Source organism: Diceros bicornis, chromosome 25, assembly GCF_020826845.1.
Source record: "Diceros bicornis minor isolate mBicDic1 chromosome 25, mDicBic1.mat.cur, whole genome shotgun sequence".
In the NCBI taxonomy this organism is placed as follows: Eukaryota; Metazoa; Chordata; class Mammalia; order Perissodactyla; family Rhinocerotidae; genus Diceros; species Diceros bicornis.
Window position 1 is genome coordinate 8,310,992 of NC_080764.1, and position 17,195 is coordinate 8,328,186.

At 53.5% G+C, this 17,195-nt stretch overlaps 1 protein-coding gene across 1 annotated transcript in view; it reads left to right on the forward strand.

Annotated features, from left to right (window-relative positions):
- Positions 1–16,944, forward strand: part of LOC131421418 (cytochrome P450 2D14-like) — a 63,478-nt gene extending 46,534 nt beyond the window's left edge. The window contains exons 2-13 of the mRNA XM_058567989.1: positions 5,232–5,300; positions 6,687–6,846; positions 8,123–8,292; positions 11,928–12,178; positions 12,879–13,050; positions 13,686–13,838; positions 13,930–14,090; positions 14,444–14,620; positions 14,799–14,940; positions 15,170–15,357; positions 15,828–15,969; positions 16,070–16,944. Of these exons, the coding sequence (XP_058423972.1) occupies positions 5,232–5,300; positions 6,687–6,846; positions 8,123–8,292; positions 11,928–12,178; positions 12,879–13,050; positions 13,686–13,838; positions 13,930–14,090; positions 14,444–14,620; positions 14,799–14,940; positions 15,170–15,357; positions 15,828–15,969; positions 16,070–16,248 (1,964 nt within the window). The 3' untranslated portion in view covers positions 16,249–16,944. The remainder of the gene's footprint in view (positions 1–5,231; positions 5,301–6,686; positions 6,847–8,122; positions 8,293–11,927; positions 12,179–12,878; positions 13,051–13,685; positions 13,839–13,929; positions 14,091–14,443; positions 14,621–14,798; positions 14,941–15,169; positions 15,358–15,827; positions 15,970–16,069) is intronic.
- Positions 16,945–17,195: the final 251 nt, after the last annotated feature.

Genomic DNA, 17,195 nt, shown 5'->3' on the forward strand with positions numbered 1-17,195 from the left:
ATAATCAAACCACCTGGACTCCTGGCCCACAGAAACTGTGAGATAATAAATGTTTGCTGTTTTAAGCTGCTAAGTTTTGAGGTAATTCGTTCATAGCAATAGATAAAATGAACAATCTAGGATACAAAATACAATATCTAACATTAAGAACTCACTGGGTGGGTTTAATAGCAGACTGGACACAGCAGAAAATAGAATTCATGTGGGGAACAGGTACAAGATGCTCTGTGAGTAATAAATGCTCTGTTCCTGATCCAGAGGTCTTGTGTTTCTGTTACGGTCTGAATATACACGCACACGCTATGTGTAAAACACGCTATGTTCCCTGTTTGGAAGACTCAACAGTAGAAAGATATCATTTCTATATTCAACATAATCTGAATCAAAATCTCAATGAGATTATTTCTTTTTATAGTGACTAGCTGATTTTAAAAATAATTCAGTTTTAAAAATGTACAAAATTGCCAAAAATATTGGAAAAATAAGACTTCTTCTAGGAATGTCAAAACATACCTAAACCATTAGCAATTAAAATTGTGTGGTACTGAGAAAAATAGACAACTCAGTGAAACAGAAATTGACTCATGTGTTTTTAGGTCCTTAGAATACGATAAAGACATATTTTGATTGTGTGAGAAAAGGTATGAGGATAACTGATTTCCATTTAGAAAAAAAAAAGTTTACTACTTACAACATTCAAATGCACAAAAAAACAATCTATATGGATTAATGTAAAATGATAAATACTTTAAAACATTAAAATATTTTTTAAAAGAATATATTTCTAATCTTAATATGGGAGAGACCTTCTTGAATCTGACACAAATACTTATATATTCAAATTTCTGTATGACAAAGTCATAAACACAGTTGAAGACAACAAGAAATGGGGTAAGTATTTGCAGTACACATAGCAAAGGATTAATATAGAGACTATAAAAAAGCAGTCCTACAAATAAAAAAGACAATGAAACAGAAAAATGGGCAAAGAATATGAAGAAATATATGTGGCCACATAAAAAGAAGCTCACTTCCACTGGTAATCATGAAAATTAAGTCAACAAAGAGGTATTATTTTTCTCCCTTTAAATTGGCAAAAAATTGAAACTGATAATATTAAATGTTGAAGTGTGACAAACCTGTACTTTCTATCACCAATGAGAGGCTTCCTGCCATGCTTTCTGCTGTCCCTGCCCTTATAATTCACTGTCTCTGGACTGAGTACAAGGGCAGTGCCCAAGGGTTTCTAATGACTGTTGCTTACCTGAGTCTTAGATAAACCCCCCAGTGCATTGAGGTAAGAGCTTGAGGACCACAGACACTCAGGGCAGAAGCAGCCACTCCAGGCCACCGTTGCCAGAGGAACACCAGCCAACAGGATCCCTGACAGGCCTTTCACTAGCATGTTCCAGGTACCCTCATGACAGGGAGCTCCCAACTCCAGCATTCAGTGAACCTGGTCTATCCCTTAGCACTGAGTAGGCAAGCCAGCCAGGGCCCCCTCAGCCTCTCCAGCGTATCCAATGTCATGTCAAGGCTTGGTGGTAGGATGGAGTGTTTGCAGCTTGTCATAAATCCACACTGGGTTTATGAAGATGTGAGGCCCCTGAGAAGAGGCAGGTGGGCCCAGAGAAGCAGCAATGCTATGGATTACTGGACACTTTGTCATTCGTGGTTCTGAGTCTTGGGGACGTCAGGGGCTGGCAACCACACAATCCAGAGCTTCTGCAGGAGCTGGAGGACCCAGCCATTGGGCCTGTCCTCCAGCCTCGGAGGCCTCTAAAAGGCAAAGGCAGGTAGGCACTGTGGGTCCCTTGCTGGGAGGACATTTCCCCATGGCCAGGGGACCCCCTGATGCCAGCGAAGCAGGTCAGCATTGATAAAAGGCTGCGTATTCCTGCAGCCCAAGAGGAGTGGCCTCAAGTTCCTGCCAACCAGGAAGGCAGCAGGGCAGGAGGCAGAGGAGGCTCATTAAGGAAGGTTGGAGCATCTGGCTATCTTGGCTTGTTCCCCACTCCAAGGTGTGTGACTCTATTTTGTGATGTTTAACTTCTGACAGCCATTAAGCATGTTCTCTGTCTGTTCCTTTGACCCGCACATCTGGACAAGCTGATAATAAATCCTGGTGCTCTCTCTTTTGGTCCTACTAGAGTTTCAAACCACCAGGCCTACATCCTTACACATGAGCCTTCACTCCAACACATCACCTAACCACAGTAAATGTCCAAGCCAGTCTCCTTTCCTGGCTCTCTCAAGCCATTTTGGTGCTGCTTGAGAGGCCAGTCCTGCTGTGCCCAGAGACCTCAATGATGCAAATAGTAAAGCTTTTCATACCCTCTTGTTGCGGGAATGGTGTCATAAGTCCACATCCAAATCAAATTTTGAGTGGGTGGTCTCTCTTGCTTTTCCAGTGTGAACATAACAAGAACCTGAAGACTTGCAGAGTCATAAAGAAGAAAAAATTCTCAGTTTTAGGAATTCAGCTGTCATCAGGCTTCTGAACATCAACTCTTGAGGTAGAAGACAGTGAGGAAGCTCTTTAAAATTCTGCAGGATAGTTATTTCCAATCTAGAATTCTATACCCAGCTGAACCATTATGCAAGTACAAATGGAGACATTTTGAGACATCTAAGGTCTCATAAACACTCCTCAGGAGATAGTGACATCAGCAAAAATGATAGACCTCTGAAAATTGGCCACTCTAGAAGAGAAATGAAAAAAGGGGTAAAATGATAGACAACTTTTTCAGAAGTCTGAGAATTAACCAAAATCTCATTGCTATTCGGGAGCATTTTTTCAAGACACATGGCTGAATCTCAGAATAAACAGCAAGCCCTGTGGCATTCACATCCCTGGTCCTATCCTCCACTCTCCAGCTCAGCAATAGCCTTGAAAATAACCGCCTGAGCTCTCAGAGAAGCCTCCTGAGGGAGCACAGGACATGCAGCATTTTCAAAGTCTCATTCCCATAGAATTGTCACTATTCCCATCCCTGCACCTGACCCCAGGTGCAGGGCTGTCTGTGTGTGACCTGAGAGCTCCCCTCATGCAAACAGCCTTTGCTCAGGGGAGTTTCTTTCTTGTGTGTGTGTGTGAGGAAGATCAGGCCTGAGCTAACAACCGTGCTAATCCTCCTCTTTTTTTTGCTGAGGAAGACCGGCTCTGAGTTAACATCTATTGCCAATCCTCGTTCTTTTTTTTCCCCCTAAGCCCTAGTAGATAGTTGTATGGCACAGTTGCACATCCTTCTAGTTGCTGTAGGGGAGTGTCTTGAAAGTAATCAGAGGCCACTGTGGAAAAGAAAAGCTGCCTGAGACAATGGATAACAGTTGGGGCAAATGATACACTAACCACACAGTTTAAAAGGGGAAGCTGGGGCATGAGGTGTCCACAGGGGCTTTCAAACGCTCTAGCACATTCCTAGGAATCTGGGGGCCATGCACATGTGTAGGACTGTGTGCAGCTGTGTGCAGGCTCAGGAAAGACCTGGTGAGGGGGTGGCCCTTAGCTCTCCCCTCTGACTGACCTTGCAGTTCTGTGCAAACAGGAAGTGAAGGTTGACGTAAAGTTCTAAACTCTAAAGCCAGTGCCTGGCTGACACTTGAAAGTATGTCCCAACACACACAGAGAGCATCTCTGTGTAGCAAAGACTGGGAGAGTTATAGCTTCCAGGCATTTAAGGGAATTTCTAACTAATCTCTAGCTGATCACCAAGCTAGTAGAGACTTCAGCGGCCACACAGAACAAGGAATAGAGACTTTATAGAATTAGTTCAGAAAAGTCACTAAACAAAGAAACAACTACAATGACAACAAAAACCAAAACACAAACCCTGGGTATAATGAGAATCTGATTTCTGGAGTTGCCACATTATCTGATTTGAAATGTCCAGTTTTCAACCAAAAATTACAAGACTTCAGAGGAACCAGAACATATGGCCCATTCACGGGAAAAAGCAATCAATGGAAACTGTCCCTGATCTTGGGGTTTCTGGAAACAGAATGCATATCAGCTAATTCAATATGATCACAGAACTGAGAGAAACCATGTCTAAAGAACTAAAGGAAACTGGGACTATTATGTGTAACCAATTAAAGAACAGCTGTAATGAGACAGAAATTATAAACGGACCCAAGCAGAAATTCTGGAGTTGAAAAGTAGAGTAACTGAAATGAAAGTTCACTACAGGAACTCAAGAGCAGAGTTGAACAAGCAGGTGAACATGAGGACAGTCAGCTGAGATGATCCAGGCTGGAAAAGAAACAAGGATGAAGAACAATGAGCAGAGATTCAGAAACCTGTGGGGCTCCATCAAGCATACCGCACACACGTAATGAGAGTCCTAGCAGAAGAAGAGAGAGACAAAGGACTAGAAGGAATATTGAAAAAATATTGAAAACAGAACACTCCCCAAATTTGATGAAAAAAATTAATCTGCACATCCAAGAAGCTCAGTGAACTCCAAGTAGGACAAAATCAGAGACCTACACCTACACGCATCAAAATCAAAACACAAAGAGAGCTGCTTCTTGCTTTGAAAGTAGCAAGAAAGATGGGAGATGCTCCTCACCGTGAACAAAGGCTCCATCCTCAATAACACTGACGTCAGATTCTAACCAGAAACCACAGAGGTCAGAAAGCAGTGGGATGTCAGTATCCCTCAGGAAGTGACTGGAGTATGTCACAGGCTTGGGAAAGGGTCTCTGGGCTCCACCAATTGTTCAGTCAGGGTATATGAGGAGCCCACCGAACAACCCTGTTGGCCCCGACACCCAGATTTAAACCTGCCATGGCCACACCACAGCCTGGGAATCTGGGCTGTGCTGCAAGCCGGGTGAGGACCCTGAGCCCCGTAGGGAGTAGCCTCCACCAGAAGAGGCCCCGCCCAGTCATCCCCGGGCCTCCATGAGAAGCAGGTGCTGGGTGTGAGTGTGTGTGTGTGTGTGTGTGAGAGAGAGAGAGAGAGAGAATATGTGTGCCTGAGTTTACTGTGAGTTTGTGTGTTCATGTGAGTGTTGCCTGAGTGGGAGTGGCTTTGTGCATGCAGATTTCTGTGTGTGTGGGTCTGCGCGTGTGTGTGTGTGAGCATGAGGGTAAGAATCTGCGAATGGATCAGTGGTTTGTGTGTGATTAGGTGTGTCTGTATCTGTGCATGTCAATTGTGCAGTGTGAGGTGAATGGGATAAATGGAGACCCTCAGCCCCCTCTGTCTCCCTGCCACTCCCTGCAGGCCTGGTTCCTCTCATCATCAAGCAAGTGTCAATGACCTCCCAAGGGAAGGTGTCTCAGGAGGAGGCAGGTGAGGTAGAAGAGCTCAAGGACATGTTCTGGAGATGAGGCTGTCACCATATGAGGAGGTGAGAGGCCTAATGTGACAGATGGGTGAGTGGGTCAAGTCCAAAGACCCCTGGTTCTTCCTCAGAACCTCTATAATGCTGAGGACACAGGCTGGGGCTCCGGACATCTCTATTACCCCCACGCCCACCCAGGCTAAGCAACTGGAAAGGGGGGAGGGACAGTACTTCTATGGCCACACCTGCGCTGATTTTCCCTAGCCCGTCCCTACACCCTCTGGCAGGACAGTCTTCCCGTCAGGTTGGCTCAGGGCAGAGGGCAAGGGCCAGTCTCAGTTCTCTTTATGAAAAGGACCCAGGCTGGTCCAACCCTCAGAGTTGGTGAGAGTGCCCTGCCTGGCCTGCTTCTATGTGCTTGGTGTGATGAGCGGTGCCAGTGTGTCCAGAGGAGCCCAGTACCCACTGAGGAAGCCATGAGCTGCTGACCAGGGACACACTGGGGCCTCTGGCCATGGCCGTGGCCATCTTCCTGCTCCTCATAGATCTGATGTACCCGCACCAACGCTGGGACCCATGCTACCCACCAGGCCCCATGCCCCTGCCTGGGCTGGGCAACCTGCTGTAGGTGGACTTCCAAGACACAGTTTCCTGCTTTACTTGGGTGAGGAAGGTAGGGGGCAGTGGGCACAGAGGTCCTGGGGACCCCATCTAGCAGCAGACAGAGGGTGGTGGGTGAAGCCACAGGCTGGACAGGGAGCTGCGGGGAAAGGAAGAGGCATGTTTGAGAGGCCTCCTGGGGGAGGGCATCTGTGCAGGGCCTGAGGACAGTTTGAATTTTCCAATCAAAGGTCAGAGAGGGCAAAGTCCTGGAGGGGGGTGGGACTTGGCAGTGGGTTCGGGATGCAGTGGGACAGTTATGTGAGCCTGAGTCCCTTCTGAGGACATTAGGAGGAAAGGTCTTGAGATTGCGGGAAGGTCTTCAGATTGGGGGTGGGGGTGGGGGGAGGAGTCTGGTCATCAGCCCCACTGAAATCAGGAAATTGAGGGTGAGAAGGGACAGTGACCAGGTTAAAATCTTTTGTTGCTGTGATACCTTGGGCCTCACTTCTCACCTTGGTGAACCTCAGTTTCTTCATCTGTAAAATGGGATGCTAACTTGGCCTATTGACAATGTTGGTGTCCTCTGCAAAGTGATAGCTCAGTGGTCTGATACAACATGAGGTCCTCAACCATAGAGGAGGTGACCCCCAGGGTCACTGAGGCCAGATAAAGTCCTTGCACCTGCTCACTGCTGGAGGCCCAGGGGTTCCCCAAGACTAGCGCCAGGAGACTAGGGCCGGCAGTCTGGAAGGGGCCAGGCTTGACCAGTGCCCTGGACCCCAAGCCTGCAGCTGAGGTGCCGCTTACAGAGGTGTTCAGCCTGCAGCTGGCCTGGACACCGGTGGTCGTGCTCAACATGCTGGTGGCCATGGGCAAGCCGCTGGTGTACCACAGCAAGGACTTGCCCACTGCTCTTAGGTTCTCACACTTGGCCTGGGGGCAGCACCCAAGGCAAGCGGAGCAGGAGCAGACCACAGCCAGGCAGGAACTGGGCCCACAGCGACCCAAGACGAGGCGAGGCCTAACCCTCCCGGGTCTCATAGGTGGGGCAGAGAATGGCTAGGGAATGGTGGGCCCAGGGCATGAGGAAGGAGCCTATACCAGGGCTGAGGCAGGAGGAGTCTGAGCATGGCAGAGGACCTGACCTGTATGGAAAGGGAGCAGGACTGTGTGAGAAATGACAAGGGGCTGGGCTGGGACCTGTCTGCACTTAGAAGGGAGGTTAAAGTAGGCGGGACTCGGGATAGGGGAGAACAAGTCATGGGAATTGACAAGGTGTGGGCCTGACCCAAGGGGGACAGGGCAGTATGAGCAGGTGCAAAAGGTGGGGCCTGTGTCAGAGTGGGCAGGACTGGGAGAGCAGGGCAGGGGAGGGCCGGGACCCACATTCACACATCATTATCACACAGAGTCAATTGTATACATTAGGGTTCACTCTTGGTGTTGTACATTCTATGAGTTTGGACAAATGTATACTGACATGTATCCACCATTATAGGATCGTACAGAGAAGTTTCACTGCCCTGAAAATCCTGTGTCTGTCTATTCATCCCTCCCTCCCCTCAGCCCCTGGCAAACACTGATCTCTTTTGCTGTCTCCACAGTTTTGCCTTTTCCAGAATGTCATATAGGTGGAATCATACAGCATGTAGCTTTTCCAGATTGCCTTCTTTCACTAGGTATTAGGGACTTGAGGTTCATTCGTGCCTTTTCATGGATTGATAGCCCTTTTCTTTTTAGTGCTGAAGAATATTCCATTGTCACCTATTCACCCACTGAAAGACATCTTGGTTGCTTCTCAGTTTGGGCAATTAAACATCATTGTGCAAGTTTTTGCCTGGACATCAGTTCTCAACCCCTTTGAGTCAATATCAAGGAGTGTGATTATTGGATCACATGGTAAGAATGTTTATTTCAGTTATGAACCCCCAAACTGACTTCCAAAGTGGCTGTGCCATTGTCCATTCTCACCAGCAATGTATGAGACTTCCTGCTGCTCCACACCCTCACCAGCATTCGGTGTTCTCAGTCTTCTGTATTTGACCAATCTAATAGGTGTATAGGGGAGAGGTATTTTTTTAATAATTTTTAAATCGTGGTAAAACAAACACAAAACTTGCCATCTCAACCAGTAAGTACACAGTTCAGTAGTGTTGAGTACATTCACGTTGTTGTGCAAGGGGCCTCCAGACTTTTTCCTCTCGCCAAGCCCAAGCCCTGTACCCAGAAACCAACTCCGGGAGGCGGGCCTTGCCCAGCTCCCCCTCTCCTTTCGCTGCTCGGCCGCGGCCTCCTGCGCCCCCGGCGCCCCCCTGCGGAACTGCAGCCGCGGCCGCCCAGCCGGGGCCTCCACCTGGATCCTAGCGCTGCGCTGGGCGCGTCCGCACTGCGAGTCAGGTGAGGCGGCCTGGCCCGCGACACCACAAGTGGACGCAGTTTCCACTCTTCCTTTCTGTCCCCAGGGAGGAGCGGGAATTGGGCGGTTTCCTCCGCGGGCGCTCCATGCCGCGGGGGGGGGGGGGGGGGGGGAGGAGCAAGGCGAGCAAAATGCCACCAAGTTTCCCAGCGCCCTGGCTGGGGCTCAGCTTCCTACCTGCTTTCTAGGGCTTTCTCTCAGGGGTTGCTCTGCATCGCCTCGGGGATCCGGGGACACGTCTCGGTGTTTGGGGGACCAGGGCCATAGGCTTCCTTCTCCGCCATCATGCTCACGTCATCCCTGAACTTTAAGTCTCAGGTCGCAGTGTCCAGAGGAGGCTTCCCTTCTGGGTGAACACTTGTGACATGTGTGGTCCCTGGGGGCGCTCACCCCTCCACCCCAGCAGCTTCACCAGAGCAGAAGCACAGCTAGGGCAGGCTGAGTGTGTTTCTAAAATAAGAAATCTCAGTAATTTACATGTAGAGCAGTAGCTCAGAGCATGTGTTTTGAGATGGACCTGAATGCTGCTCTGTGACTTTGACCTCCTGACCTGACCCCTGAGATTCAGTGTCCTCCATGCCCTGGGGACCATAGGGCCACCTGCCCTACAGGGCTGTGGGGAGGACACGTGGAGTGAGCAGCAGAGCCTGGCACATGAGTGCCTGATCAATGGAAGCTGCAATTGCACAATGATAGCAAAGGCAATGGGCCTCACGGTTGTACTGTGTGCTCGTTGTACTCACGAGGTTTCCTCAAGGCCGCACCACCCTGGAAACAGGCCCATAGTATCAGGGGGCTCTGCCTGAATTATAGGTGTGTCCGTGCCCTTCAAATCCATGGGAGGGTGTGATACATCCAAAACAAAGGATGGATAAAGACAGTCTATCCAGGGCCACTGTGTGACCAACACTCCACCGATCCTGGCCCCCCACCCCCCACCCCCTGCTGACACCACCTGATTCTCTGACAGTCCTGGGTAGAGAGTTGCTGCCCACAGGACAGGACATTCAACTGAGGCCAATGAGAGGCCGCAGGTTAGATCCAGGAAGTCTTCAGGGTGCCCGTGGGTCTTGGTCTCCTGGTCTGTTGAGTGGCCTCAATACTGGTCTCCCTGCCTCCTGGGGTCCTAGGGACTCAGTTCCCCACAGCCAGGTCCTCAGCCAGACTTGCAAAGCCGCCTCCCTCCCACTCCCCTCACCCCGCTGCACAGGAATTTGCAGCAGCCCTTTGGTCCTGGTGCCGGGTCACCGTGGCTTGCAGTGCCAAGCCAGCGAAAGTCCTCCAGAAAGTGTTCCCAGAAAGTCCTGCTCCAGCCTGGGGCAGTATCCCCACGACCCTCAAAGCCATCGCCTCACTGCTGGCCTGGTATGTCAGCTCTCTGCCTTCCAACTCCTCCTCTTGGTCATGAGCACGTTGGAGCAGGGGCCCACAATCGTCTTCCCGCCAGGCTGTGAGTGCCCAGCCCAGCACCCAGCACATGGTCTGGCCAGCAGGGCTGGAACAGCATCCAAGGCCTGACCAAGACAAAATGCAAGGAAGGCTGGGTAAACTGAGGAAGGCCCCACTGGGCCCCAGCAAGCTACACCCTCTGGCGCTGGGCCTGGCAGGAGAGTGGGGATGTGGGTATTCAGAAGGGGAGAACAGTTTTCAGAAGCCAACCAGGAATTGCAAAGGTTGAAAGCCAATACCAAGAGGCCACAGTCCTGGGGAGCCATCTCTGGGTGGCCATCTCTGAGTGGGGGATGTCCAGAGGCACCCTGGGAAGAAGTTGGTCCTCTTACTGTTGGGGGGTGAGTGAGGGAGAGAACTGGGGGGACATGGTGGAGAGTGCCTCCTGCAGGTCCTGCTTCAGCTGGGGAGAGAATACTCTAGCTGTTTCCAGAATGAGAGCTTGCCTCACGCACCCCTGGGATGGGTGAGGGGGCCTGACCCCTACTCAGGAAATGCCCCTTCCCCACCCTCTGGGCGCCTGCCCCTTCCCATTTGAGTGGGTTTTAGCCTCAGAGTTCCCATCAGCTTCACTGATTTAAAAACTCAGCCTTGAATCCCACCCCTTTTCTTGTTGAAGAAGGAGGGTGCTGAGGCTGGTGGGAGCAGCCCTGAGGGGGTGAGAGGCAGAGCAAGAGGGAGGGCCTGGGAGCCACAATTCCAGCTGGGAGGTGGCACACACTGGCACAGGGTGGTTCCAAGGTTTGCATCTTTCCTTGAGGGACCAGAGAGTCAGGGTTGGAAGGGATGGCACTGGAGCAGGGGGGACCTGGCCCAGGGAGAGGGAGAGGGCCAGTTAAGGGGGAGACCTGAGAATCCATCCTTGTGGTCCTCAGCAGGCCTGTGAGGGTGTAAAGAAATTACATCATCCCCACTTGCTTTCCATCCTCCTGTCTTCTAGAAAGAGTTTGAGCAGCTGATGTTCAAGGACAAATGATAATGAGGAGGAGGAAGCAGGCTCCCTCCTCTGGGGACGGACTCACATCCTATGCTAAGCCACCCTAGTACCCTGAGCTTCCTGGCAGCTCAGTCAACAAGGGCGAGTGGGGCCCACCCCACATTTCTCTGAGTCAGGAAAGTGGACACAGGCACGAGGAGACTCATCACCCGGGTGGCCTCAAGGGCTAGGAGGTCAAAGGCCAATTTGTAGCAAACTTAAGAAGGGGTTTTGCGATCATTGAACTACCTGGTTGGGTGACTAGGGGGCTCTGAAAACAACCTTGCTGCCTCCCCATCCCCAGATTCAAACATGCATTGGTCGCGACTAGATGGAAACCAAGGAAGCTGAGACAGCAGCCAGCCAGGTGACGTGGGGAGAGGAGTGGTGGGCTCCAGGCAAGCACAGAGAACTAGGTGCCTGGTTAGGGGTCTGCGTGTGCACGCGTGTGTGTGTGTGTGTGTGTGTGAGCGCGCACGCAAGTGGTACATGAATTTGTGTGTGTGTGGTTTTGTGGGTGTGTCAATGTGTGTGTGCATGTGCTGTGTGTCAGTCTGCGATCATGTGGGTAGCGTCTGAATGTGTGAGTGGTTTGTGAGTGTGTGATCTGTGTCTGTGTGTGTTGACTGTACTAGTGTGAAGTGACTGTACTAGTGTGAAGTGAGGGACACAGAGAAAGTTAATCATCCCTCCTCCCAAACCCCCACCATTTGTGGTCCCTCTGATTGTTGTGACCTCCATACAGCAACTGTCAGTACAAACCTGGGAGGTGAAGGTCCCTCAGGAGGAGGCATGTGGGAAGGCAAGAATGTGTTCTGGGGATGAGGCTGTGACCACATTAGGGAATGTGAGGCTAATGTGACAGGTAGGGGGAGGATCAAGTCCAAAGACCCCTGGTCATTCCTTGGAGCCGGTACAATGCTGGGGAGTCAGGGTGAGGGTGGGGACTTCCCTTTTCTCTACCCCTGACCCTGGGTAATCACGTGGAGAGGGCAGCAGGGACAGGACTTCTGTGGCCACCCCTGCCCTGAGGTTCCCTGGCCCCTCCCTGCACCCTCTGGCAGCACAGTCATCCCCACAGGCAGGATCAGGGCAGAGGGCAAAGGCCAGTCTCATCTCCCTTTACAAAGACGGTCCAGGCTGGTCAAACCCTCAGAGTTGGTGAGAGTGCCCTGCTTGGCCTGGTCCTAGGTGCCTGGTGTGGTGAGGGGTGCCTGTGTGTCCAGAGGAGCCCAGTGCCCACTGAGTCAGCCATGGAGCTGCTTACCAGGGAGACACTGGGATCCCTGGCCGTGGCCATGGCCATCTTCCTGCTCCTGGTGGACCTGATGCACCGGCGCCAACGCTGGGCCCCACGCTACCCACCAGGCCCCATGCCCCTGCCTGGGCTGGGCAACCTGCTGCAGGTGGACTCCCAGGACACCCTTTGCTTCTTTACTCGGGTGAGGAAGGTGGGGGGGTCAGCAAAGAGGTCCTGGGGACCCCACCTAGCAGCAGACAGTGGGTGGTGGTGAAGCCACAGGCTGGACAGGGAGCTGGGGGGAAAGGAGGAGGCAGGTTTGAGAGGCCTCCTAGGGGAGGGCATCTGTGCTGGGCCTGGAGGACAGTCTGAATTTTCCAATCAAAGGTCAGAGAGGGCAAAGGCCTGGAGGGGATGGGACTTGGCAGCAGGTTTGGGATGCAGTGGGACAGGGCTTAAGTTATGTGAGCCTGAGTCCTTTCTGAGGACATCAGGAAGAAAGGTCTTGAATTTGGGGGAGGGGAGTGTGGTCATGAGCCCCTTTTAAACCAGGAGATCAAGGTTGAGAAGCGATGGTGACCAGGGTCAAATCTTTTGCTGCTGTGAGACCTTGGGCCTCACTGCTCACCTCTGTGAACCTCAGTTTCTTCACCTGTAAAACGGGATGCTAACCTGACCTTCTGACAAGTTTGGTGACCTCTGCCAAGTCATAGCTAGGTGATCTGATACAATGTGAGGTCCTGGACCATAAAAGACATGACCCTCAGGGTCACGAGGCCAGACCAAGTCCTTGCACTTACTGCTGGCAGCCCAGGGCTCAACCAAGGGTAGCACCAGGAGACTGGGGCCTGCAACCTGGCAGGAGCCAGACTTCACCAACACCCTTGACCCTCGGTCTGCAGTTGCAACGCCGCTTCGGGGACGTGTTCAGCCTGCAGCTGGCCTGGACCCCCGTGGTCGTGCTCAACGGGCTGGTGGCCATGCGCCAAGCACTGGTCCACCACAGCGAGGACACCTCCGACCGCCCCCCTGAGCCCATCTTGGAGCACCTGGGTTTCGCGCCCCAAGCAGAAGGTAAGCGGAAGAGGGCAGACCGCGGTTCAGCGGCTAATGGGCCCGCGATGACCCGAGACCTGCAGGGCCAAGCGGAGGCAGGGTAGTGGACCTGCGGTGCAGGGAAGAGTCACCGAATTTGAAGGGGCAGCAGGTGGGGGAAGGAGCCTGTGCCAAGGCTGGGGAGGTGGATGTGGACGGGGCCTTACTGGGAGTGGGCGGGCCCCGGGCCACTGTGAGCAGGAAAAGGGTGCCTGGGTGGCGGGAAGGAGGAGGACCAAAACAGTGTGGGCGAGGCAGGGGGCGGGGCAGGAGGCGGGCCGGGACCTTCCCTGAACCCGGGAAGGGGGTCACAGGGGGCAGAGCGAAGGATGGGCCAAGACTTACCCCCCGTAGGGAGAGCAGGAGAGAGCTGTGGGCCAGCAGAGGGTGGAACTTGTCCCCAGCCGGATCGGGGTGTAAAGTGGCCTAGCCTTGGCGGGAAGGAGAACGAGGTTAGACTGGGCGGAACAGGCTAGAGGCTATGGGAACAGGGGCGGGGGGCGGGGCATGTCTCTGGCGTAGACTGAAGGGCAGGGGAGCCCTTGAGCTAAGTGTGCACGCAGAAGCGGGGCCCAGGCACACCCGAGCCATACCCACGTCCGCCTCGCCCCTAGGGGTGGTCTTTGCCCGCTATGGACCCAGGTGGCGGGAGCAGCGGCGCTTCTCCGTGTCCACCCTGCGCAACTTCGGCCTGGGCAAGAAGTCACTGGAGCAGTGGGTGACCGAGGAGGCCTCGTGCCTCTGCGCCGCCTTCGCAGACCAGGCCGGTGAGTGCTGGGCTGAGGGACGGGAGACAGGGATGGAGGCTGGGGAAGAGGAGATGGAGGCGACCTCCTGACCTGCACCGTCCCCTCCCAGGACGCCCCTTTAGCCCCAACGCCCTCCTGAATAACGCGGTGACCAACGTGATCGCCTCCCTGACCTTCGGGCGCCGCTTCGAGTACAACGACCCGCGTTTCCTCAAGATATTGGACCGAACACTGGACTTACAGAAGGAGAGTTCCCGCTTCCTGCGCCAGGTGCGGGGTCGAGGGGTCCAAGGAGCTCTGCAGGGGAGCTCCATGGAGGAGACCTCCGCCCTGCAATGGGCCTCTGCAGAGGTGGATTTGTCTAGAGGAGTGTTGGGTCAGCCAGCGACAGGAGAGGGCTAAGGAACCTGTACCTGCTTCACTGGAAGCCACCAGAGCCCATGAGATGTAGATTTTAGGTTTATTCTTTTGACGCCCAGGCCAGGAGAGAAGGTCAAGGTCTAAATTAGTGGAGGAACTGAGTCAGTGATGGGGACCCACTGGAGGGTGCTGGGAACTGACTGGTTGAGGTGAACACCTGAGCACAGGGAGGACCCAGGGCCCCACATCTGTGGCCCACACAGGTGCTGAACGCCGTTCCCGTGCTCCTGCACATCCCGGGGCTGGTCGACAAGGCCTTTCCGGGGCAGAAGGCCTTCATGGCCCTGCTGGATGAGCTGGTTGCAGAGCACAGGATGACCCGGGACCCGGCCCAGCCTCCCCGAGACCTGACTGATGCCTTCCTGGACGAGGTGGAGAAGGTGAACTTTCAGGGATGAGGACAGAGGGGGTGAGTTGAGGGCCTATGAGGTGACCCCGGGCAAAATGGGGCCTGTGTATCACCCAGTGTTCAGCACTCGGGCTGATGGGTGCAGAGTGGGAGGCCATTTGGGTGCCTCCTCCTTCTGCCCCAGAGCCCAACCTCTCTGCATGGCCCAGGCGAAGGGGAACCCCGAGAGCAGCTTCAATGATGAGAACCTGCACAGGGTGGTGTCTGACCTGTTCTCTGCCGGGATGGTGACCACCTCGACCACGTTGGCCTGGGCCCTCCTGCTCATGATCCTGCATCCGGACGTGCAGCGTGAGCCCAGCCTGGGCACCTGGTGGGATGGGCCAGGGAGGAAAGGGACAGGCTGGGGGACCCTGAGCATGATTTTGCCACCAGGAGCTCTGAGCTGAGGTTGAGCTCTGGCTCAGAGGTCAGAGTGACCTCCTCCCCAACGTGGGCACAGACCCTGCACAGGAGTCAGGAGGAGGTCAGGGTCCAGCCCCCTGGGGTCTGACCACTGTGGGGACGCTTGTCTGTGCAGGCCGTGTCCAACAGGAGATCGATGAGGTGATAGGGCAGGCGCAGCGACCAGAGATGGGGGACCAGGCCCACATGCCCTTCACCATGGCCGTGGTCCATGAGGTGCAGCGCTTTGGGGACATTATCCCGCTGGGCGTGCCCCACATGACATCTCGCGACATTGAAGTGCAGGGCTTCCTCATCCCCAAGGTAGGCCTGCGACCCTCCTCACCCCAGCTCAGCTCCACCTACCACCTGGTAGCCCCAGCATGGCCATTGCCAGGTGTGACCAGGACTGGAACCCAAGCCACCTGATCCTCATTTCCACAGGCAGCAACTGTCCAGCCTGGGTGGTTGTGGGGGTGAAGTAGAGGCAGGGCTGGCCCTGTCCATTCAGAGCCCCCAGTGGGGGAGGGCCATAGGACAAACTCAAATGTGCTGCAGTGTGTTAGAGGTGCCCTGCATGCAGGGACAGGTGGCGGTCAGGGCACATATGGGAGGCCATTCACCTGGGCTGAACATGGGGACAGGGAGGGTGCCGGGAAGCTTCTTTGGCTGAGATTAACTTGAAAGAGTCCAGTTGTGCACCAGGCAGAGAGTGTGGCCCATGCATGTTTGGTGGCGTGGTTCCAGGCACCCTGCCAGCCCAGACCCCACCCATGTCAGGCATCTCGTACCAGGGGACGAAACTCATCACTAACCTGTCATCGGTGCTGAAGGACAAGACCGTCTGGAAGAAGCCCTTCCGCTTCCACCCCGAGCACTTCCTGGATGCCCAGGGCCGCTTCGTCAAGCAGGAGGCCTTCATGCCCTTCTCAGCAGGTGCCTGTGGGGAGCCTGGCTCGCTGCCCCCTCCTGAGGGAGTCTTGGAGGTGTGGACCCCACTCCCCCAGGCTCACTGACCCCCCATACCCACCCACAGGCCGCCGCTCGTGCCTCGGGGAGCCCCTGGCCCGCATGGAGCTCTTCCTCTTCTTCACCTGCCTCCTGCAGCGCTTCAGCTTCTCGGTGCCCGCTGGGCAGCCCCGCCCCAGTGACCACGGTGTCTTTGGCATACTAGTTAGTCCTTTCCCCTACCAGCTCTGTGCTGTGCCCCGCTAGAGGAGGACACCAAGCCCCCAACCTACTCCTCACAGAGGCCTTGATTTACAGTAAACCAGCGTGATGGCTCCAACCTGGCTTGAGTCTCACCTGGCTCCTCTTACCAGCCTCTGGCAGTGATTTGGCCTCAGCAGCCTCCCCAGAGCCAGCTCCTACTCCTCCCTGATCTAGGCTTACCTGGCATTTGACCCCATTTCAGAGACAGGTATACTGAGGCTTAGAAGGTGACAGTTTACCCCCCACCCGTCACCCATGTAGACCCAACACTGGCTGCCCTGGTGTTGTAAGAGGTTCGGTGGTTTTGACCAGAGATCTAAAAAGGAACTTTCTAACCCAAACGAATGGACTGAGTGCACACTTTATTATATAGGGAAGGGTAAAGGCGAATAGATATGGAGAGTACAGAAAGTAGCTATATACAAAGAAACATCAGACTGGGTACTTATAACATCCAAATAAGTCAATAAAAAGAGGAAACAACATCAGATCGATCGAGAGAGAAACATCAGATCTGGTACTTACAACATCCACGCCCTTACACACTGGGGAGAGTCCCTTTAATCGACATGGCTAGGCGGGAGTGCCGATCGAAAGACGTCCTGGGCAAGGAGTCCCCCCCACAGGCAAGACTCTCATTAGGCCTCGGTTTCCAGCAGCTTACATAGCATAAGTAATTTCCAGAGTAAGCATTTTGGTGTTCTCATGCCCAAATGGTTATCAGTTGTGTACGTGCATTGAGCTCCTTGGTTATCACCCTAGCCCAGCACAGATGGCCAGCCTGTCCCGTGCTACGACGCCAAAAGAGTCTTGTAATCTTACAAATTGCAACTATATCTGTGGGAGAAGGGCCAGTTCCCACCACACAGAAAGCCGCTTTATATTTCTTTGTGTGCTGGTGGCTATAGGATCACGGAACAGCCAAACATGGCTGTACTCATGTCAAGACA